Source organism: Pelobates fuscus, chromosome 5 (genome assembly GCF_036172605.1).
Source record: "Pelobates fuscus isolate aPelFus1 chromosome 5, aPelFus1.pri, whole genome shotgun sequence".
NCBI classification, from domain to species: domain Eukaryota; kingdom Metazoa; phylum Chordata; class Amphibia; order Anura; family Pelobatidae; genus Pelobates; species Pelobates fuscus.
The window spans coordinates 383,063,000-383,089,620 of NC_086321.1; the positions used below are offsets into that span (position 1 = coordinate 383,063,000).

The following is a 26,621-nucleotide window of genomic DNA, read 5'->3' on the forward strand; positions in this document are numbered from 1 at the left end:
ACACAAAGTCAGACACACACATTAACAGACACACACTAACAGACACACACATTAACAGACACACACATTAACAGACACACACATTAACAGACACACACATTAACAGACATACACACTAACAAACAGACATACACACTAACAGACACACACTAACAGACACACACTAACAGACACACACTCACACTAACAGACACACACTCACTCACTTAAAACTTTTTTTTTTTTAATTTAACCTCCCCCCCTGCCTCCTTACCTTTGGGAATGCTGGGGGTGGGTTCCCTTTCTCCCTGGTGGTCCAGTGGCTGCTGGGCGTGCGGGCGGTGCTGGCAAGGGATCACTTCCTCTGAGCACTTTGCTCAGCTCCCTCGCACGCTGCCCGCAGAGTGAGGCTGGGAGCCGGAATATGACGTCATATTCCGGCTCCCAGCCTCACTCTGCGGGCGGCGCATGAGGGAGCTGAGCAGAGTGCTCAGGGGAAGTGCTCCCTCGCCAGCACCGCCCGCACGCCCAGCAACCAGCCCAGCATGTCAGTTAGCCGCAAGGCCTCGCGGCTAAAACGTCCCTGGTAATACCCTTCATCTAGTCTAGGCTGATGTTTGGGTATCCGTCTGATTTGCTGGGAGAATATACTTGGATGCTGTACTTCGTCTGGAGAACGTTCGGATCAACACCCGAACTGCGAGCTATAATCACTCAGCCTTTAGCAGTTCAAGAGGAAACAGTGGAGGGGGTATCTGCAATACCAGCGTTCTTTACACACGCTATTTAAACGTTCCCTGCCAGGATCTCGCTGCGCTATCATTGCATCTGTTGCGTTTAGGTGCGTTATTGTCATCTTGCCTATCATTGTTTTCATTTTCCATGTTTCTATGTTTCAGGAATTTATTTTTTTTTAGCCTACATTTTTTTTTTTATCTACAGGTTAATGAATAATCTTGTCAGAGTTAGTAACTATAGTGTGAATTGTCAGAAATTAACATTAAATTTTAAATTTCATTGGAGAATGACAAATTCAGCTATATTTTCATTTTCGGTTCTTTGCAGCTCACTTGCCCATCCCTAGTTTAACGAATGAAGTTTAATTTGCTCTTAAAATGTTATTTTGTCATTTGAGCTGCTAGTGCACGTAAAAAGGGTTCATTTTTACCAATCCACAGTGCACTAACGTGCAAACACATTGAGTTAACTGGCAGATAGGCCTTATCTCTGCCCTGCAGGTTGGACTGGGAGAGGAGGGGAGTTACTTTTACCAAGCGACCCACACGGCACTCTGCAAGAACAGAAGACATCTTCCATCGCAATGGGAGCCACCAAGGGATACTTCATACTACTGTGTGCATTGAATTTGGGTGAGACCATGCTTCTCTTCTCTTGCCTCTTTGTGGCTCATTCACTCAACAAGAAGTAAAGAATTGGCAGAGAATTGCAAACCTTCAGCCAAAATAGTCAAATTGCAGAACTTCTCAAGGTCAGCTGTTTTTCAATGCTGGCGTTATTTGTCCAAAGTTTGCAATTCCTTAGTCAATTCTGCACAACTTTCCTTTTCCTTGATAAACCTCTTGGTTCAAAATTTCTCTCATCTAGACCTGCTCTCTCTTCTCCATTCATTGACGTTTCCTAAGGGTGTCAATATATCTCATAAATATAAAAAAATGGCTTTCATATGAAATGCAACAGGTAGAGAATACGGGTTCGATTTGACGGCTGCGACAAACTGGCAGGGCTATTTTCTAAAGTAGCAATTTAAGATCAGTTTTTCAAAGTAAGTATTTTTACATGTTTTGAAATTCACCAAGAATTCTCATTTTAGTAAATAACCCTGAATAATCCTGTCTGTGTTATCCTGAGAAAGATCTATTGGTAGGATAAATATATCAATTGGAATCAAAATTGTATCACGATTGATTGCTTGATGAAGACAACTAGAGAGGAACCAGCTGGAAATCGAGCCATGGGCAGCGCATGGCAGCATAATATGTAACATGTTAAAGGAACCATAACCACCACAGCATCAGCGAACCATTCAGTGTCAGCTGATTGCTCTGAGCTAAGCTTTCCCCCACCGTAGCATCGGACAGGATGTTACCAGCACAAAGTGGGTCCCAAGTAAGAAGTCAAACCGTTCTAAAATAGTGTGACGACTTACAATGAGGGGAGTCTTTAATATAATATGTAATATTAATGTATTATGGTATTATAATAATGTATATCTTACTGTAATATGTAACATTAATGTATAATGTTGTATATCTTACTGTGAGGTAATACGTTACTGTTACATGTAATATTAATGTATTATGGTATTATAATATTGTATATCTTACTATGAGGTAATATGTACAATGGTAGCGCTATATGTAATATATTACTGTAATATGTACTATGGTAGCGCTATATGTAATATATTACTGTAATATGTACTATGGTAGCGCTATATGTAATATATTACTGTAATATGTACTATGGTAGCGCTATATGTAATATATTACTGTAATATGTACTATGGTAGCGCTATATGTAATATATTACTGTAATATGTACTATGGTAGCGCTATATGTAATATATTACTGTAATATGTACTATGGTAGCGCTATATGTAATATATTACTGTAATATGTACTATGGTAGCGCTATATGTAATATATTACTGTGATATTTACTACGGTAGTGCTATATGTAATATATTACTGTAATATGTACTATGGTAGCGCTATATGTAATATATTACTGTAATATGTACTATGGTAGCGCTATATGTAATATATTACTGTAATATGTACTATGGTAGCGCTGCATGTAATATATTACTGTAATATGTACTATGGTAGCGCTGTATGTAATATATTACTGTAATATGTACTATGGTAGCGCTATATGTAATATATTACTGTGATATTTACTATGTTAGCGCTATATGTAATATATTACTGTAATATGTACTACGGTAGCGCTATATGTAATATATTACTGTAATATGTACTATGGTAGCGCTATATGTAATATATTACTGTAATATGTACTATGATAGCGCTATATGTAATATATTACTGTAATATGTACTATGATAGCGCTATATGTAATATATTACTGTAATATGTACAATGGAAGCGCAATATGTTACTGTTTCCTGTGTTATGGCATGGTAGCGCAATATATAATATGTTACTCTTACATGTAATAAGTTATTTCTGACTTGGATATTGATACATTGTGTCACTTTCTTTCAGCTGTGAAAGGTAACGATGGCAGCATTACTAATGACACTGTCACTCCTGTAACCGCCTTCCATGCAGTCACTGATTCCATGACGGGTAAGGCTCTATGTTATGCTGCACACCCATCACATGTGCTTTACATGTCCTGTGTCACATTCTAGCTTCCTCTTTCTTCATTTGATGTTGGTATAGTAATGATATGTACTACAGTAGCGCTATATGTAATATATTACTGTAATATGTACTATGGTAGCGCTATATGTAATATATACTATGGTAGCGCTATATGTAATATATTACTGTAATATGTACTATGGTAGCGCTATATGTAATATATTACTGTAATATGTACTATGGTAGCGCTATATGTAATATATTACTGTAATATGTACTATGGTAGCGCTATATGTAATATATTACTGTGATATTTACTATGTTAGCGCTATATGTAATATATTACTGTAATATGTACTACGGTTGCGCTATATGTAATATATTACTGTGATATTTACTATGGTAGTGCTATATGTAATATATTACTGTAATATGTACTACGGTAGCACTATATGTAATATATTACTGTAATATGTACTATGGTAGCGCTATATGTAATATATTACTGTAATATGTACTATGGTAGCGCTATATGTAATACATTACTGTAATATGTACTACGGTAGCGCTATATGTAATATATTACTGTAATATGTACTATGTTAGCGCTATATGTAATATATTACTGTAATATGTACAATGGAAGCGCAATATGTTACTGTTTCCTGTGTTATGGCATGGTAGCGCAATATATAATATGTTACTCTTACATGTAATAAGTTATTTCTGACTTGGATATTGATACATTGTGTCACTTTCTTTCAGCTGTGAAAGGTAACGATGGCAGCATTACTAATGACACTGTCACTCCTGTAACCGCCTTCCATGCAGTCACTGATTCCATGACGGGTAAGGCTCTATGTTATGCTGCACACCCATCAAATGTGCTTTACATGTCCTGTGTCACATTCTAGCTTCCTCTTTCTTCATTTGATGTTGGTATAGTAATGATATGTACTACAGTAGCGCTATATGTAATATATTACTGTAATATGTACTATGGTAGCGCTATATGTAATATATTACTGTAATATGTACTATGGTAGCGCTATATGTAATATATTACTGTAATATGTACTAAGGTAGCGCTATATGTAATATATTACTGTAATATGTACTACAGTATCGCTATATGTAATATATTACTATAATATGTACTATGGTAGCGCTATATGTAATATATTACTGTAATATGTGCTACGGTAGCGCTATATGTAATATATTAGTGTAATATGTACTATGGTAGTGCTATATGTATTATATTACTGTAATATGTACTATGTTAGCGCTATATGTAATATATTACTGTAATATGTACTACGGTAGCGCTATATGTAATATATACTACGGTAGCACTATATGTAATATATTACTGTAATATGTACTATGGTAGCGCTGCATGTAATATATTACTGTAATATGTACTATGGTAGCGCTGCATGTAATATATTACTGTAATATGTACTATGGTAGCGCTGCATGTAATATATTACTGTAATATGTACTATGGTAGCGCTATATGTAATATATTACTGTAATATGTACTACCTTAGCGCTGCATGTAATATATTACTGTAATATGTACGATGGTAGCGCTGCATGTAATAAATTACTGTGATATGTACTACGGTATCGCTATATGTAATATATTACTGTAATATGTACTATGATAGCGCTATATGTAATATATTACTGTAATATGTACTATGATAGCGCTATATGTAATATATTACTGTAATATGTACTATGATAGCGCTATATGTAATATATTACTGTAATATGTACTATGATAGCGCTATATGTAATATATTACTGTAATATCTACTATGTTAGCGCTATATGTAATATATTACTATAATATGTACTATGAAAGCACTATATGTAATATATCACTGTAATATGTACCGCATGATAGCGCTATATGTAATATATTACTGTAATATGTACTATGTTAGCGCTATATGTAATATATTACTGTAATATGTACTATGTTAGCGCTATATGTAATATATTACTGTAATATGTACTATGTTAGCGCTATATGTAATATATTACTGTAATATGTACTATGTTAGCGCTATATGTAATATATTACTGTAATATGTACTATGTTAGCGCTATATGTAATATATTACTGTAATATGTACTATGTTAGCGCTATATGTAATAGATTACTGTAATATGTACCGTATGGTAGCGCTATATGTAATATATTACTGAAATATGTACCGTATGGTAGCACTATATGTAATATATTACTGTAATATGTACCGTATGGTAGCGCTATATGTAATATTACTGTAATATGTACTATGATAGCACTATATGTAATATATTACTGTAATATGTACTATGATAGCACTATATGTAATATATTACTGTAATATGTACTATGTTAGCGCTATATGTAATGTATTACTGTAATATGTACCGTATGGTAGCGCTATATGTAATATATTACTGAAATATGTACCGTATGGTAGCGCTATATGTAATATATTACTGTAATATGTACCGTATGGTAGCGCTATATGTAATATTACTGTAATATGTACTATGATAGCACTATATGTAATATATTACTGTAATATGTACTATGATAGCACTATATGTAATATATTACTGTAATATGTACTATGTTAGCGCTATATGTAATATATTACTGTAATAAGTACTATGGTAGCGCTATATGTAATATATTACTGAAATATGTACTATGGTAGCGCTATATGTAATATATTACTGAAATATGTACCGTATGGTAGCGCTATACGTAATATATTACTGTAATATGTACTATGGTAGCGCTATATGTAATATATTACTGTAATATGTACTATGGTAGCGCTATATGTAATATATTACTGAAATATGTACCGTATGGTAGCGCTATATGTAATATATTACTGTAATATGTACTATGATAGCGCTATATGTAATATATTACTGTAATATGTACTATGGTAGCGCTATATGTAATATATTACTGAAATATGTACCGTATGGTAGCGCTATATGTAATATATTACTGTAATATGTACTATGGTAGCGCTATATGTAATATATTACTGTAATATGTACTATGGTAGCGCTATATGTAATATATTACTGTAATATGTACTATGAAAGCACTATATGTAACATTACTGTAATATGTACTATGGTAGCGCTATATGTAACATATTAGAGTAATATGTACTACGGTATCGCTATATGTAATATATTACTGTAATATGTATTATGAAAGCACTTTATGTAATATATTACTGTAATATGTACCGCATGATAGCGCTGTATGTAATATATTACTGTAATATGTACTATGAAAGCACTTTATGTAATATATTACTGTAATATGTACCGCATGATAGCGCTGTATGTAATATATTACTGTAATATGTACTATGATAGCGCTATATGTAATATATTACTGTAATATGTACTACCTTAGCGCTGCATGTAATATGTACTACGGTATCGCTATATGTAATATATTACTGTAATATGTACTATGTTAGCGCTATATGTAATATATTACTGTAATATGTACTATGTTAGCGCTATATGTAATATATTACTGTAATATGTACTATGTTAGCGCTATATGTAATTGATGTAGATTAATTTAGAAATAAACAAATATGTTTAAATGTCTATCTGTTCCTGTCCAAATCTGAGATGATTAAATTGCGTATACGCAGAAGTAAGCTCACACTGACACATGGAGTTCAGGTTAAAAGCACTTCAGAAAATTTAATGCAATCTGGTTGGAAAACAGTTGTGCAGATCTTTTTAAAAGCAAAATGACATCATCATTGAATATCAGATAATAACAAATAAACATCATTAATTGGATTAAACGTTATGTGACTATATCAGTGTCCACCCATCAATATTATTAATTGGATCAAAAACTAAGTGGTTAGCTTCGTGTCCACCCACCAAGAGGTGGTATTATTTTGGACACGGGTGGGGACAAGGGGGTCTTGAGCGTCATTTTACACGGTCGGTGATCTCAGGCCTCGTGGCCAGGTGCAAGGTCTCTTATGAATAGAACATTTCATTACTACTGTGTTCTCATGGCCTTCAATTTATACTATGTTGCAAGTTAAGGGAAAGTCAGCAATTCCTGTGTTAATCATGTCTTTATGGAAAAATACAGTCTTTGTCTATTGTGTTAGATGTGCTGAGCAATTCTGTCATGTAATGTAGTTTTCATATGGAGAAGTCAGGTTATGAGGACAAAATGGAGGATTTGTCCCAGTGTGCAGTTAAAATGGAGTTAGTACAATAATTCAATACAAGTTCAATAAAGATTTTTTTAATAATTCTACATCATAATATGTTACTGTAATATGTACTATGTTAGCGCTATATGTAATATATTACTGTAATATGTACTATGTTAGCGCTATATGTAATATATTACTGTAATATGTACTATGTTAGCGCTATATGTAATATATTACTGTAATATGTACTATGTTAGCGCTATATGTAATATATTACTGTAATATGTACTATGTTAGCGCTATATGTAATATATTACTGTAATATCTACTATGTTAGCGCTATATGTAATATATTACTATAATATGTACTATGAAAGCACTATATGTAATATATTACTGTAATATGTACCGCATGATAGCGCTATATGTAATATATCACTGTAATATGTACTACAGTAGCGCTATATGTAATATATTACTGTAACATGTACTATGTTAGCGCTATATGTAATATATTACTGTAATATGTACCGTATGGTAGCGCTATATGTAATATATTACTGAAATATGTACTATGTTAGCGCTATATGTAATATATTACTGTAATATGTACTATGGTAGCGCTATATGTAATATATTACTGTAATATGTACTATGATAGCACTATATGTAATATATTACTGTAATATGTACTATGGTAGCGCTATATGTAATATATTACTGAAATATGTACTATGGTAGCGCTATTTGTAATATATTACTGAAATATGTACCGTATGGTAGCGCTATATGTAATATATTACTGTAATATGTACTATGGTAGCGCTATATGTAATATATTACTGTAATATGTACTATGGTAGCGCTATATGTAATATATTACTGTAATATGTACTATGGTAGCGCTATATGTAATATATTACTGAAATATGTACCGTATGGTAGCGCTATATGTAATATATTACTGAAATATGTACTATGATAGCGCTATATGTAATATATTACTGTAATATGTACTATGATAGCGCTATATGTAATATATTACTGTAATATGTACTATGGTAGCGCTATATGTAATATATTACTGAAATATGTACCGTATGGTAGCGCTATATGTAATATATTACCTTAATATGTACTATGGTAGCGCTATATGTAATATATTACTGTAATATGTACTATGGTAGCGCTATATGTAATATATTACTGTAATATGTACTATGAAAGCACTATATGTAACATTACTGTAATATGTACTATGGTAGCGCTATATGTAACATATTAGTGTAATATGTACTATGATAGCGCTATATTTAATATGTTACTGTAATATGTACTATGGTAGTGCTATATGTAATATATTACTGTAATATGTACTATGATAGCGTTATATGTAATATATTACTGTAATATGTACTACGATAGCGCTATATGTAATATATTACTGTAATATGTACTACGATAGCGCTATATGTAATATATTACTGTAATATGTACTATGATAGCGCTATATGTAATATATTACTGTAATATGTACTACGGTATCGCTATATGTAATATATTACTGTAATATGTACTACGGTAGCGCTATATGTAATATATACTATGGTAGCGCTATATGTAATATATTACTGTAATATGTACTATGAAAGCACTATATGTAACATTACTGTAATATGTACTATGGTAGCGCTATATGTAACATATTAGTGTAATATGTACTATGATAGCGCTATATTTAATATATTACTGTAATATGTACTATGGTAGTGCTATATGTAATATATTACTGTAATATGTACTATGATAGCGTTATATGTAATATATTACTGTAATATGTACTACGATAGCGCTATATGTAATATATTACTGTAATATGTACTACGATAGCGCTATATGTAATATATTACTGTAATATGTACTACGGTATCGCTATATGTAATATATTACTGTAATATGTACTACGGTATCGCTATATGTAATATATTACTGTAATATGTACTATGAAAGCACTTTATGTAATATATTACTGTAATATGTACCGCATGATAGCGCTGTATGTAATATATTACTGTAATATGTACTATGATAGCGCTATATGTAATATATTACTGTAATATGTACTACGGTATCGCTATATGTAATATATTACTGTAATATGTACTACGGTAGCGCTATATGTAATATATTACTGTAATATGTACTATGGTAGCGCTGCATGTAATATATTACTGTAATATGTACTATGTTAGCGCTATGTAATTTATTACTGTAATATGTACTATGGTAGCGCTATATGCAATATATTACTCTAATATGTACTATGGTAGCGCTATATGCAACATATTACTGTAATATGTACTATGGTAGCGCTATATGTAATATATTACTGTGATATATATTATATGGTAGCGCTATATGTAATATATTACTGTGATATATACTATGATAGCGCTATATGTAATAGATTACTGTAATATCTACTATGGTAGGGCTATATGTAATATATTACTGTAATATGTACCATGGTAGCCAGGGGAGGGCTGGCAGCGTTAAGCCTGTGGGGCAAATCCAGTCAAGTGACCCATCGCACCAAGAGGAGAGTAAAAACACGTTTCCCATGTGATTGAAAGGGGGGGGGGGGGGCAGTCACCTAAACAGACACACTCACTGACAGGCACACACACTTGCTGATTTGACACACACTAACAAACACACTCACTGACAGGCACACGCACACTCGCTGACAGACACACTGTTACAGGCATACTGACTCACACAGCCATACAAATTGACACACACACATACAGGCATACTGGCTAACAGACATAGACAAACTGTCACACACACAGAGACATGCATACTTGCACACACACACACACACACACACACACACACACACAGACATACTTGCACACACACACAGACCTACTGACACAGACCTACTGACACACACACACACACACACACATACAGACACACACACACACACACACACACACAGACCTACTGACACACACACACACACACACACATACAGACACACACACACACACACACACACACAGACCTACTGACACACACACACACACATACAGACACACACACACACACACATACAGACACACACACACACACACACACACACACACTTTACACTTTTAAAGACAGTTTCCTACCTTTGCTGGTACCTTTCCTGAGGTCCAGTGTGCTGGCTAGGGTGCTTGGGAGTTGGGGTCTGGCTATTCTTGCTGTGTATGGGCCACCCGGTGGTCCCCCTTAGTGTGTGGGCCCCAATTCAAACACAGTACGAGCACCGCGGGCCCATGGGGGGCAACGAGGGGCATAACTGGGGACCACTGGCCAAGAATTAAAGTAGGGCCCCCTTGTCACTCTACCTGGTGCATATTTTCACTCCTCGTCACTCCCCACTAAGCAATACACATGGTTGACATGTGTGTGGTTTCTTTGTGTGATTGTACTGTTGCTGAGTAAGTGTTACATATGTGTGTGCAGTTGGATGAGTGTGATTGTGTGGGTGTGTGAGAGCTGGCTGAGTGTGATTGTATTCGTGGCTGTTTGAGAGGGAGACAAAGAAACAGAGAGGGAGATAGAGTGCCAGAGAAGACAGAGAGGGAGGGAGAGACTGAGACAGAGAGCCAAAGGGAGACAGAGCTACACATGTTAAGAGATGGAGAGACAGAGAGTGACACAAGGAAAGGAGAGCCAGAGACAGCTAGAGAGAGACAAACAGTGACACAAGGAAAGGAGAGACTGAGACAGCTAGAAAACCATAGAGAGCCAGAGACAGCTAGAGAGAGACAAACAGTGACACAAGGAAAGGAGAGACTGAGACAGCTAGAAAACCATAGAGAGCCAGAGAGTGACACAAGGAAAGGAGAGACTGAGACAGCTAGAGAGAGACAAACAGTGACACAAGGAAAGGAGAGACGGAGACAGCTAGAAAACCATAGAGAGACAGAGAGTGACACAAGGAAAGGAGAGCCAGAGATAGCTAGAGAGAGACAGTGACACAAGGAAAGGAGAGACTGGGACAGTTAAAAAACTAGAGAGAAACAGAAAGAAAGTGAGACACACAGAAAGAAGTAGAGCCAGGAGGAGACAGCCTCCTATGTGTGCAGGGAGAGGTGATGGAGAGTATGTCACTCACCTTGATCCTGTGTGCCACTACTGCAAGCTGGGACAGGGAATCCTGGGGGCCTAAGGGCTGCTGGGCTTGCTCTGAGCCCCCCTGTGCTGTCCCAGTGCTGCCAGCTGGGACAGGGAGTCCTGGGGGCCTATGGGCTGCTGGTCTTGCTCTGAGCCCCCTTGTGCAGTCCCAGTGCTGCCAGCTGGGACAGGGAATCCTGGGGGCCTAAGGGCTGCTGGTCTTGCTCTGAGCCCCCCTGTGCAGTCCCAGTGCTGCCAGCTGGGACAGGGAGTCCTGGGGGCCTATGGGCTGCTGGTCTTGCTCTGAGCCCCCCTGTGCAGTCCCAGTGCTGCCAGCTGGGACAGGGAGTCCTGGGGGCCTATGGGCTGCTGGTCTTGCTCTGAGCCCCCCTGTGCAGTCCCAGTGCTGCCAGCTGGGACAGGGAGTCCTGGGGGCCTATGGGCTGCTGGTCTTGCTCTGAGCCCCCCTGTGCAGTCCCAGTGCTGCCAGCTGGGACAGGGAGTCCTGGGGGCCTATGGGCTGCTGGTCTTGCTCTGAGCCCCCCTGTGCAGTCCCAGTGCTGCCAGCTGGGACAGGGAGTCCTGGGGGCCTATGGGCTGCTGGTCTTGCTCTGAGCCCCCCTGTGCAGTCCCAGTGCTGCCAGCTGGGACAGGGAGTCCTGGGGGCCTATGGGCTGCTGGTCTTGCTCTGAGCCCCCCTGTGCAGTCCCAGTGCTGCCAGCTGGGACAGGGAGTCCTGGGGGCCTATGGGCTGCTGGGCTTGCTCTGAGCCCCCCTGTGCTGTCCCAGTGCTGGCATCCTGGGAACTGAGGGAGGGCCCTGCAGGCAGGATATGGAGGCAGCTCTGCCAGAACTCCGCCCAGGAAGAGGTGAGGGTAGGCATTGAGTTCCAGTGTGCCTCCGCGGGACCCCCAAACAATGAATACAGCGGGACCTCCATCTGCACCCCACTCTGCCCCTTACTGAGGTTACTGGCCGATCAGCCAATCAGTGAGCTTGGATAATTGCTATTTAGTATATTGGCGAATTAGCAAAATACTAAATAGCAGTTTTGCAAGGGGAGCCAGTCCTGCCAGCAGGGGTCTACAGAGCAGCCGGGCCCCCTGGTGTGATGGGCCTGGACGCAGCTCCGACCCGGGAGTTCAGCCACTGGGGGGAACTTTTTTTTTATTTTGGATGTGGGCAGCCCTGGATTTAGGGCGACCTGGGGGGCAATTGCCACCCTGCCCCCCGGCCCAGCCCGCCCCTGATGGTAGCGCTAGATGTACTATATTACTGTAATATGTACTATAATAGCACCCCTCTATGTAATATATTACATATCACAGTAATATGTTAGAGCCATATTTAATATGTAACTGTAATATGTGCTATGGTAGCGTTATATGTAATATATTACTCTAATATGTACTGTATGGTAGGGCTATATGTAATATATTACTATAATATGTACTATGATAGCGCTATATGTAATATATTACTGTAATATGTACTATAATAGCACCCCTCTATGTAATATATTACATATCACAGTAATATGTTAGAGCCATATTTAATATGTAACTGTAATATGTGCTATGGTAGCGTTATATGTAATATATTACTCTAATATGTACTATGATAGCGCTATATGTAATATATTACTGTAATATGCACTATGGTAGCGCTATATGTAATATATTACTGTAATATGTACCGTATGGTAGTGCTGTATGTAATATATTGTAATATGTACTATGGTAGCGCTATATGTAATATGTTACTGTAATATGTACTATGATAGCGCTAAATGTAATATGTTACTGTTAAATGTACTATGGTAGTGCTATATGTACTATATTATTGTAATATGTACTATGGTAGCGCTATATGTAATATATTACTGTAATATGTACTGTATGGTAGGGCTATATGTAATATATTACTATAATATGTACTATGATAGCGCTATATGTAATATATTACTGTGATATGTACTATGGTAGCGCTATATGTAATGTATTACTGTAATATGTACTGTTACGACACTCACCGCCAGGGGAATGAAGCCGCCATTTAGTCGATAACCCCCTTTCTCCAGAAATGCAATTTTAGTCCAGCCGATCGTAAAACTCCCGAACGGAGCATACGAATACAGTAACTCCCGATCAGCAATCTATCCGAAATCCTTTCACAGCTAGAAATAAACGAAACAGCTGTCCCAATAGTAAATCCCTCCACAAACGAGACAAAGCTCCGTCTTGAAGGTCAAGCAGTAATGTGTTTAATGGGGGCTACCTGCCCGGTATTTATGCGGGTCTCCACAAGGTGGACACTCCCCTAGGGGACCTTGTGGAAGACTGTAAAACATATTGGACAGTAGCCAATCGCAGTGGCTTCAATATAAGCCCTTCCCATTTTACCCATAAATCCTTCTTCTCTATCCCGGAGATAATTAGGAGGAAACCTAATTATCTCCAAGGATAGAGACCATCGCCATTTTAAAACATAATAAGAAAAATACAATAAAATACATAAAGTCAGAAATACCGATTGCATATGGTTCGTGTAACGTATCCCCAGATAGCCTGGATCTGAGGGCATATTCCTACCGAATAGCGCTCAGATCCGATGTACATAGTTCAATTGTCATGGAGTCTCTCACAAGTCTTTCGGTATACGAATGACTCCATGGGACGGCTACCTGGGTAAAGTCCATACGAAGGATAGAAACTCCCGAACTAACCGGTGTTCGTACGCCTCAACGAAATAGAAGGTGGGCGGCAGCCTCCAGCGGTGTTCGGCAGATAAAGTATCCGTTTTTAGTTCCATAGGTTTTGTACCGAACACCGCTGATTCTCCTCGTGCCCAAAATGGCCGCCGCCTCGTGGTCGGCATACGAACGACGACCATCCGTACGAATGGAATGGAGAGGTGTCTGCGGTTAACCGCAACGTTCTAATTGTGGTCAAGGTGTTAACAAGCAGCACACTCCTCTCCTGGTGGCCGTTTGTTCGGTAGTTTCAATCGGTACTAGGGAAAACAGACGAACAAGGGCATACGGACAGGAAATCCATGAAATCAAGGCAAACAGACGAACCAGCAATATAAGTCTATACAGATGGGTTCGTCACATGTACTATGGTAGTGTTATATGTAATATGTTACTGTAATATGTACTATGGTAGTGCTGGATGCAACATATTATTGTGATATGTACTATGGTAGCGCTATATGTAATATATTACTATGATATATACTATGATAGCGCTATATGTAATATATTACTATGATATATACTATGATAGCGCTATATGTAATATATTACTGTAATATGTACTATGGTAGCACTATATGTAATATTTTACTGTAATGTGTACTACGGTAGCGTTATATGTAATATGTTACTATGGTAGCGCTATATGTATTATGTTACTGTAATATGTACTATGGTAGTGCTATATGTACTATGGTAGCGCTATATGTAATATATTACTGTAATATGTACTATAATAGCACCCATCTATGTAATATATTACATATCACAGTAATATGTTAGCGTAATATGTAATTGTAATATGTGCTATGGTAGCGTTCTATGTAATATATTACTCTAATATTGTGGCGAAACCAACCTCGCCACTGTGAACTGGAGAAGCCTGGTTGCTAGCCTCCTACCCTGCGACTATGGCCCTGCAGGTTGAAGCTTTTATTTTCCCTGCAGAAAGGCTTGTTCGTGCCTTTCTGCCGGGGTGTTCGGTAGATTCCAGCTACCGAGCAAACTACCGTACAAGGGACCACCTAGAAGCTGGAGTGTGCCGTCAATTGACTGCCCAGAACCTGCGGTTAACCGCAGCTTAATTGATGAACGCTGGGTGGCCTTTTTTCGTTTGCCGAACACGTGGCAGCGGCCATTTTAACTCCCGAATGGCCAGCGGTGTTCAGCGCTCAAACTATGGAACTGAAAACGCATTCGGTAGTGGAACCGACTGGCTGTTCATTTGGTAGTTTGACCGTATGAACAGCCTCACCCCAGATAGCCATGCCATGGAGCCTATTCGTGTAACGAAAGACTATGTGAAAGACTTTGGCTCCATGGCGATTGAACTATATGTATGTGATCTGAGCGCCATTCGGTAATAATGTGCACTCAGATCTAAGCTATCTGGGGATATGTAGAATGTATATGTTTATGTACTGTGGCAAGGTCAGAGAGGCTTTCTATGCGAGTAATAGATTGGAGCGATCTCTATTCCCAGCATGATTGGGTTAATTGGGGGGATTCAAGGGGTGACTTCACAATAAACTTCAAGTGCAACAGTCAGGATAAAATAGTACTGCAGTTTGTCACTTTCCACAATTTATACAAGGTTGTGCTCTCCCACAAAATAAAACAAAAAGAAAATAAATCCTACTCCAACTTGGAGACTCACTAAACAACAGTGTTACTAACTATCCAACTGGCCAGCTAATCTGGTTCCCAGTTTTAAACAAAATGAAATACAGCACTTTAAGCAGGTTTCACACAGTACCTTTTTCTCAGAGTCTCAGGCTTAACTACCTCCTCTCTCTCAGCTGTTAGACTCTCTGATGTCTTCAGAGGCTAACCTTTTAAAACCCTAGGGCTGGTTAATTACATTCACCTGGTTGATAACATTCAAGGGGTGACTCCCCCCAATTAACCCCATCAGGCTGGGAATAGAGATCGCTCCAATCTATTACTCACATAGAAAGCCTCTCTGACCTTGCCACAGTACTAAATGTATCAGTATGTAATTTTAAGTCTTTTACTGTCTTTTTGTCTGCCATGTGTGTAATGGAGTTTTGCCTCTGTCCTTGGAGATAATTGGATTACTTCCCAATTATCTCCAGGCCAGAAAGGAGGGATTGTAATGCATTGTGGGATTGTTTAACCCCTTAAGGACCAAACTTCTGGAATAAAAGGGAATCATGACATGTCAGACATGTCATGTGTCCTTAAGGGGTTAAAGGTGTATGTCTGTGATTGGTCAGTGTCCTATATGTTTCCCAGTTTCCCATCTGGTTCCCTAGGGGAGTGTCCACCAGGTGGGAGACCTGCATAAAAGCCGGGCAGTTAGCCCCAGTAAACCAGATTCTGCTTGACCCTCAAACCGAAGTGTCGTCTCGTATTTGGGGGAATGGGATTGTATGCTGATTGCAAGGAGTGTAAGCGGATTGTATGCTTTTCCTGTTCAGCTATTCCAGTGTTCGTGTGTTTCCAGTTTGGGAGTTGGAGGATTCGTGTAGTTTGCAGTTCGGGAGATTGGTGCTTGCAGTAGCTGCCTGTGCATTGGAAAGGGGAATATCGCCTAAACGGTTTTATCCTCTTGTGAGCGAAATGGTCCGTTACAAATATGTACTATGATAGCGCTATATGTAAAATGTTACTGTAATATGTACTATAATAGCGCTATGTGTAATATATTATTATAATATGTACTATGATAGCGCTATATGTAATATGTTACTGTAATATGTACTATGGTAGCGCTATATGTAATATATTGCTGTAATATGTACTATGATAGCGCTATATGTAATATATTGCTGTAATATGTACTATGATAGCGCTATATGTAATATGTTACTGTAATATGTACTATGATAGCGCTATATGTAATATTTTTATGTGATATGTACTATGACCGCGCTATATGTAATATATTGCTATAATAGGTACTATCTCATAAAATAAATAATTAAATGCATGTTTTCATTTGAAGTATATCTATTAAACAATGATGTATTTGGACGGTCCCTTCCACTAATGGAGAGAACATTTTCTGTTCAACAAAATTAAATATTCCTCCCTTATTCTCAAGGAGGACAGATCAGGGGTATTTTAATACGTATCTATACAGAAACATCCAATAGCAGAGTAGGCTAGACTTGGGGCTGTAGATGCTTTGTAACAATGCCCAGTCTAATTACACGTAAATCAGAAACTCCAAGGATACTTCACTGCTTTATTGTATTTTGGAAATAAGAAAAACCATACTAAAATGGAATTCATTTTTCCAATGAAAAACAGTTTATATTGCATTATTATTAAATATTTTATTTTCTGTAAGCAGTCCTGGTTCCTCTGACGTCAGGTGGGAGCTTAGCATTGATGCATACCAGGAAACAGAACCTTCCACCAGTAACCACTCAGCAGGCTACAGGTTCGAGCAATGGGCTCAGCACTAGTAATGACGTTTATCTCCCATATGCCCTGTCTTATTCTGCAAATAATGGAAGAAATGATCAAAATGGAATTTATGTATCAAATGAAAATAACTGATATCAGATAATACTGTTTTTTTTAGTGTCATCTCGTTCAAGAGCATCAGATGGAGTCACATCACCTGCAGGGATACATATACAGTCCCCACGCACGACCAAACGGACAGATACAGCTCCAAGCCACGGGGACAGTGTTACTACTGCACGTACAGGTATAATATTATAAAAAGTGTTACTACTACACGTACGGTATAATATCATAAAAAGTGTTACTACAGCACGTACGGTATAATATCACAGAAAGTGTTACTACTGCACGTACGGTATAATATTATAAAAAGTGTTACTACTGCATGTACGGTATAATATCACAGAAAGTGTCACTACTGCACGTACGGTATAATATCACAGAAAGTGTCACTACTACACGTACGGTATAATATCACAGAAAGTGTCACTACTACACGTACGGTATAATATCACAGAAAGTGTCACTACTGCACGTACGGTATAATATCACAGAAAGTGTTACTACTACACGTACGGTATAATATCACAGAAAGTGTCACTACTGCACGTACGGTATAATATCACAGAAAGTGTCACTACTACACGTACGGTATAATATCACAGAAAGTGTCACTACTACACGTACGGTATAATATCACAGAAAGTGTCACTACTGCACGTACGGTATAATATCACAGAAAGTGTCACTACTGCACGTACGGTATAATATCACAGAAAGTGTTACTACTACACGTACGGTATAATATCACAGAAAGTGTCACTACTGCACGTACGGTATAATATCACAGAAAGTGTTACTACTGCACGTACGGTATAATATCACAGAAAGTGTTACTACTGCACGTACGGTATAATATCACAGAAAGTGTTACTACTACACGTACGGTATAATATCACAGAAAGTGTTACTACTACACGTACGGTATAATATCACAGAAAGTGTTACTACTGCATGTACGGTATAATATCACAGAAAGTGTTACTACTGCACGTACGGTATAATATCACAGAAAGTGTCACTACTACACGTACGGTATAATATCACAGAAAGTGTTACTACTACACGTACGGTATAATATCACAGAAAGTGTTACTACTACACGTACGGTATAATATCATAAAACGTGTTACTACTGCACGTACGGTATAATATCACAGAAAGTGTTACTACTGCACGTACGGTATAATATCACAGAAAGGGTCACTACTACACGTACGGTATAATATCACAGAAAGTGTTACTACTACACGTACGGCATAATATCACAGAAAGTGTTACTACTACACGTACGGTATAATATCATAAAACGTGTTACTACTGCACGTACGGCATAATATCACAGAAAGGGTCACTACTACACGTACGGTATAATATCACAGAAAGTGTTACTACTGCACGTACGGTATAATATCACAGAAAGGGTCACTACTACACGTACGGTATAATATCACAGAAAGTGTTACTACTACACGTACGGTATAATATCACAGAAAGTGTTACTACTACACGTACGGTATAATATCATAAAACGTGTTACTACTGCACGTACGGCATAATATCACAGAAAGTGTTACTACTACACGTACGGTATAATATCATAAAACGTGTTACTACTGCACGTACGGCATAATATCACAGAAAGTGTTACTACTACACGTACGGTATAATATCACAGAAAGTGGCACTACTGCACGTACGGTATAATATCACAGAAAGTGTTACTACTGCACGTACGGTATAATATCACAGAAAGGGTCACTACTACACGTACGGTATAATATCACAGAAAGTGTTACTACTACACGTACGGTATAATATCACAGAAAGTGTTACTACTGCACGTACGGTATAATATCACAGAAAGTGTTACTACTGCACGTACGGTATAATATCACAGAAAGGGTCACTACTACACGTACGGTATAATATCACAGAAAGTGTTACTACTACACGTACGGTATAATATCACAGAAAGTGTTACTACTACACGTACGGTATAATATCATAAAACGTGTTACTACTGCACGTACGGCATAATATCACAGAAAGTGTTACTACTACACGTACGGTATAATATCACAGAAAGTGTTACTACTACACGTACGGTATAATATCACAGAAAGTGTTACTACTGCACGTACGGTATAATATCACAGAAAGTGTTACTACTGCACGTACGGTATAATATCACAGAAAGTGTTACTACTACACGTACGGTATAATATCACAGAAAGGGTCACTACTACACGTACGGTATAATATCACAGAAAGGGTCACTACTACACGTACGGTATAATATCACAGAAAGTGTTACTACTGCACGTACGGTATAATATCACAAAGTATTATTACTGCACGTACGGTATATCATAGAAAGTGCAGAGCAGCCCTCGGAGGGGTGTGCCCCAAGTGGGTGCATGTTGTGTCATCACCAATGACATTCATGCCTCTCCAAAGTGGGCACATTTGTTTAATACCCCTCAGGGCAGTCCACATGTAGCGTTGGGGTGATAGGCGATGTGTATGTGAGGAGGAGACAATTGACATTGTTGTGTGAGGGGGGAATAAGAAATCTAAAGTGTGAGAATGGGGCTGCAGGGCGAGAGAAGGGGACATGGGGCTGCAGGGCGAGAGAAGGGGACATGGGGCTGCAGGGCGTGGGAAGGGGACATGGGGCTGCAGGGCGTGGGAAGGGGACATGGGGCTGCAGGGCGTGGGAAGGGGACATGGGGCTGCAGGGCGTGGGAAGGGGACATGGGGCTGCAGGGCGTGGGAAGGGGACATGGGGCTGCAGCCTGCAGGTCTGGGAAGGGGGCATAGGGCTGCAGCCTGCAGGTCTGGGAAGGGGGCATAGGGCTGCAGGACATGAAAAGGGGACATGGGGCTGCAGGACGTGAGAAGGGGGCATGGGGCTGCAGGACGTGAGAAGGGGGCATGGGGCTGCAGGACGTGAGAAGGGGGCATGGGGCTGCAGGACGTGAGAAGGGGGCATGGGGCTGCAGGACGTGAGAAGGGGGCATGGGGCTGCAGGACGTGAGAAGGGGGCATGGGGCTGCAGGACGTGAGAAGGGGGCATGGGGCTGCAGGACGTGAGAAGGGGGCATGGGGCTGCAGGACGTGAGAAGGGGGCATGGGGCTGCAGGACGTGAGAAGGGGGCATGGGGCTGCAGGACGTGGAAAGGGGGCATGGGGCTGCAGGGCGTGGAAAGGGGGCATGGGGCTGCAGGGCGTGGAAAGGGGGAATGGGGCTGCAGGGCGTGGAAAGGGGGAATGGGGCTATAGGGTGTGGGAAGGGGGCACGGGCTGCTGTGTGAGAGGTGGAGACAGTGGCTGCTGGGTGAGAGGTGGAGACAGTGGCTGCTGGGTGAGAGGTGGAGACAGTGGCTGCGGAGGGGGGGCACAGGCTGCTCTGTGAGAGGGGGCAGGGGCTGCTGGTTGAGAGGTGGGGACAGTGACTGCGGGTGGGAGGGCACAGGCTGCTGAGTGTGAGGTGTAGACAGGGGATGCAGGGTATGAGTGACGCTGCTGGGTGAGAGGAAGGGCAGGGTGTGAAAGGGGACATGGGGCTGCTGGATGAGATTGGGAGACAGGGGATACAGGATATGAGTGAGGCTGCTGGGTGAGAGGAAGGGCAGGGTGTGAGAGGGTACATGGGTCTGCTGGGTGAGAGGGGGAGACAGGGGCTGCAGTATATGGTGATATGGGGCTGCAGGGTAAGGGGGGGCAGGGGCTGCAGCGTGAAAGTGGGCAGGGGCTGCAGGATGAGAGGGGGCGGGGGTTGCAGGGTGAAAGGGGAAGACGGGGGCTGCAGGGTGTAAAAGAGGGAGGGATAGGGACTGCTGGGCGAGGGAGGGGGACATGGGGAAAATAAAAAAAACCACAACTTACATACTCCCCCCATCCCTCTTCCTTACTTTGATCCTTGGCAGGAGATGATGCTGGGGAGGAATTCTTATCCCTGGTGGTCCAGTGTGTAGACCATGTACACAGAGCCTGCGCTGTGCATCAGTGTGCAGGTTGGTGAGAGAGAACTTTGATATCCCTACCGCACAAAGCTCCCTGTATGGGCCGGAGGCCAGGCAGCACCAGCCCTAAAGGGGCCGGTCGGGAGCCTCGGCCTGTGGTCATCGCGGCCTACCAGGCGTTTGCAATTCAGATCACTCAGTTAGACAATTTAACTATTTATCTACCATTCGGTGACCACAAAAATCATAAGCCTTACAATTGCTTTACTGCAGTTATTTAACAACTTTTTACAAGTCACTGCAATCACTTAGTATCTAGTAACAATATTAAGACTTGTCCCTGAATGAGTAAGGATGTGCCTAATATCTCTGGATAATAGCTTGATATGCTAAACTTGGCAAATTATCAGCTAATCAATATAATTCCTTCATTTCAGCTGCAGTTTGAAATCCCAAATTATATTATTCCTTTTAGCTTATTAGGATTCCAAAATGTTGAAATCTCTTAAGCATTATCCAGGTATATTTCTGTTTTTAGTAGAAATTATATTAAACCAGTATATTTACCCATTTGGTAGAGGTTTGGAATAAGAAAGTAAAAAAAGTTTTGACATTTTCTTAGTCCAGAAGTGCTCTGGCTAACAAAGACATTTTCAGTGTGTCCTAAAAATTCCAGAGGTTAAAAGGTGTGTCTTCAAAGAGTGTATGTCTGTCTGTCTGTCTGTCTGTCTGTCTGTCTGTCTGTCTGTCTGTCTGTATGTCCCTTTTCAAGCAGTGTTTTCTTAATTTTAAAGAAATCTCTTATCTGTAAATTTCACGGCAACTTTTCAAATTGACCAATAGTATCAGATGGGCGCACACTATTATAATGAGTGCTGACCACATCCTAGTGGGCAATTTTATGGATAATAACCAATAGATGGCGCAGTAGTTCCATGATTATTTTCATTATCAATTCCAATTACCACTCTGTTCTAAGGGGTATGTTAAAATCCATGACGAAAATGACGTGGAAAACTATGATCTTGATATCCATTCAATCATAGATAGCTGTCAAATATCAAAGGATTTTGGTAGCTTTTAACAGACCGCGAGGCGTCAAATCTCATCTTAATTTTAAGTAACTGGCATATCTGCACTGTGATTCAACTCACGCCTTACAATGTGGTCTTATAGAACCTCAATTAAACACAGACTCTTTCATGATTCTAATTGCTGTTAAGGAGTAGGTCTTGTAAGCAATTTTCCATCATCTTATCTGATTCTGAATTCCAGTTATACTGACTATTGTGTTAGAGTACGGGTGTTAGTAATATGTTTAACATATAATGTATATGTTTAATATACACATCTAGTGTTAGAATTTAATAATAATGAAAAATCTATTACGGAGTATTATTATAGTATATAATTAAACTTGAAGGACCACTATAGTGCCAGGAAAACAAACTTGTTTTCCTGGCACTATAGGATCTTTAGGTCCGCCCCCCCTCAGGGTCCAACTCCCGCCGGGCTGAAGGGGTTAAACACTTACCTTACTCCAGTGCCGGGCTCCCTCGGTGGTGGGGAACTCTCCTCCTCCTGCCAACTTCAGCTCCGAATGTGCATGTGCGGCAAGAGCCGCGCGCGCATTCAATCGGTCCATAGGAAAGCATACACCAAAACTGCTTCATTAAGCTAAAGTTGTTCAGGTGACTATAGGGTCCCTTTAAGAGAAAGGAAAAAAATGTCTGTCTTTTACATTCTGCGACCTGCAGGCAAAATGTCTGACATATCTCTTTACCAGAGCTATTCATTTTTAATATTATGAAAGTAAACAACTCACAGGTATTTACTAAAATAAGGGGACACAAAGAAGCCTAAATAAATAACTAGATGATTTGATTAGAAGGTATAAAAGTATGGAAGGTTCTGCTGAAATTAAAAACACAACAAAAAAAACTTGTATTTATTTTTTTTAATATACTTTTTTTTCTGCAGAAATGACTTTTCTGACCAGTGGCACTACTAATGTAGATTCCCACGATGCTGTGCCATCTGGGAATCTACCATTTGCCGATTCTTGCAGGGCTGTATTTGTGAGCAGTCTCTGTGTGTTTAAATGTAGGCCTGTTTTTGCAAACAGTGTGTGTGCATGTACGGGTGTATTTGTATGTACTTTTGACATTGGAATGCAGTGGTGTCCTCGTATGCAGTGTTTGCGTTTGAATGCAGGGGTTTCCATGTAGTGTGGGCTGTTAAATGCTGGTCTACATTTGTGTGTAGTATTGGTATTTGAATGAAGGGGTGTGTTTGAATCTAATTTTGGAGTTTGAATGCAGTGTGTTTGCATGTAATGTTTGTGTTTGCAAGCTGTGTTGGTGTTTTAATGCTGGGATGTATGCTCATACACACATACACTACCACACACTGAAACATATACACGCCCAGACACATACAATCACACTCAGAAGCACACCATGACACATACACCCACAATCACGCTCAGATACACATACACACACAATGATTCTTTATTTATTTTATTAGATGTGCAGTTTGAACAAGCATATCAAACATTACCAAGACAGCGGTGATGCCTCGACACTCGGCGGACAGTACCCGCTCCGTGTTTACGCTTTATGGTTTACATAACAGATCAATACACCGCGGTGACACATACACAGATACACAGAATGACTGCCATATACACACACCTACACACACTGACACATACACACACCTTGATACACAGTGTAGCGGAACCCCTTTTTGGCTGTCCCATTTATCGTTTTATTTGTTGGCACTGCTGAGGTTTTACATTCCTGGATTATACAGAGTGACATTGCACCAACTATGGACATACACTGCGTGCAGAATTATTAGGCAAATGAGTATTTTGACCACATCATCCTCTTTATGCATGTTGTCTTACTCCAAGCTGTATAGGCTCGAAAGCCTACTACCAATTAAGCATATTAGGTGATGTGCATCTCTGTAATGAGAAGGGGTGTGGTCTAATGACATCAACACCCTATATCAGGTGTGCATAATTATTAGGCAACCTCCTTTCCTTTGGCAAAATGGGTCAAAAGAAGGACTTGACAGGCTCAGAAAAGTCAAAAATAGTGACATCTTGCAGAGGGATGTAGCACTCTTAAAATTGCAAAGCTTCTGAAGCGTGATCATCGAACAATCAAGCGTTTCATTCAAAATAGTCAACAGGGTCGCAAGAAGCGTGTGGAGAAACCAAGGCGCAAAATAACTGCCCATGAACTGAGAAAAGTCAAGCGTGCAGCTGCCAAGATGCCACTTGCCACCAGTTTGGCCATATTTCAGAGCTGCAACATCACTGGAGTGCCCAAAAGCACAAGGTGTGCAATACTCAGAGACATGGCCAAGGTAAGAAAGGCTGAAAGACGACCACCACTGAACAAGACACACAAGCTGAAACGTCAAGACTGGGCCAAGAAATATCTCAAGACTGATTTTTCTAAGGTTTTATGGACTGATGAAATGAGAGTGAGTCTTGATGGGCCAGATGGATGGGCCTGTGGCTGGATTGGTAAAGGGCAGAGAGCTCCAGTGCGACTCAGACACCAGCAAGGTGGAGGTGGAGTACTGGTTTGGGCTGGTATCATCAAAGATGAGCTTGTGGGGCCTTTTCGGGTTGAGGATGGAGTCAAGCTCAACTCCCAGTCCTACTGCCAGTTTCTGGAAGACACCTTCTTCAAGCAGTGGTACAGGAAGAAGTCTGCATCCTTCAAGAAAAACGTGATTTTCATGCAGGACAATGCTCCATCACACGCGTCCAAGTACTCCACAGCGTGGCTGTCAAGAAAGGGTATAAAAGAAGAAAATCTAATGACATGGCCTCCTTGTTCACCTGATCTGAACCCCATTGAGAACCTGTGGTCCATCATCAAATGTGAGATTTACAAGGAGGGAAAACAGTACACCTCTCTGAACAGTGTCTGGGAGGCTGTGGTTGCTGCTGCACGCAATGTTGATGGTGAACAGATCAAAACACTGACAGAATCCATGGATGGCAGGCTTTTGAGTGTCCTTGCAAAGAAAGGTGGCTATATTGGTCACTGATTTGTTTTTGTTATGTTTTTGAATGTCAGAAATGTATATTTGTGAATGTTGAGATGTTATATTGGTTTCACTGGTAAAAATAAATAATTGAAATGGGTATATATTTGTTTTTTGTTAAGTTGCCTAATAATTATGCACAGTAATAGTCACCTGCACACACAGATAACCCCCTAAAATAGCTATAACTAAAAACAAACTGAAAACTACTTCCAAAAATATTCAGCTTTGATATTAATGAGTTTTTTGGGTTCATTGAGAACATGGTTGTTGTTCAATAATAAAATTAATCCTCAAAAATACAACTTGCCTAATAATTCTGCACTCCCTGTACTTTGTTCGGTATACGAACAAAGTACCAAACAAACGGACCACCCTGATGTACATTAATCATGCAATTGACTTCCCTGATCGTTTCTCTCATTCCCTTGGTTCATACGAACTCCCTGCTGTATCCCCTGAGTGGCCGCCATTTCGGCAGCCGAACACGTGGCGGCGGCCATCTTAACCCCACGAACAGCGGTGTTTGGTCGTCGAGTATCTGGAACTGAAAACGGACACTCGACTAGCCGAACACCGCAAAGACCTCCAGGA

At 39.8% G+C, this 26,621-nt stretch overlaps 1 protein-coding gene across 1 annotated transcript in view; it reads left to right on the forward strand.

The window, feature by feature from the left end:
• Window positions 1-1,231: 1,231 nt before the first annotated feature.
• The window catches only part of LOC134610475 (uncharacterized), a 52,898-nt gene continuing 27,508 nt past the window's right edge, over window positions 1,232-26,621 (forward strand). Inside the window, exons 1-4 of the mRNA XM_063453444.1 lie at window positions 1,232-1,349; window positions 3,229-3,312; window positions 4,096-4,179; window positions 18,041-18,163. Of these exons, the coding sequence (XP_063309514.1) occupies window positions 1,301-1,349; window positions 3,229-3,312; window positions 4,096-4,179; window positions 18,041-18,163 (340 nt within the window). The 5' untranslated portion in view covers window positions 1,232-1,300. The remainder of the gene's footprint in view (window positions 1,350-3,228; window positions 3,313-4,095; window positions 4,180-18,040; window positions 18,164-26,621) is intronic.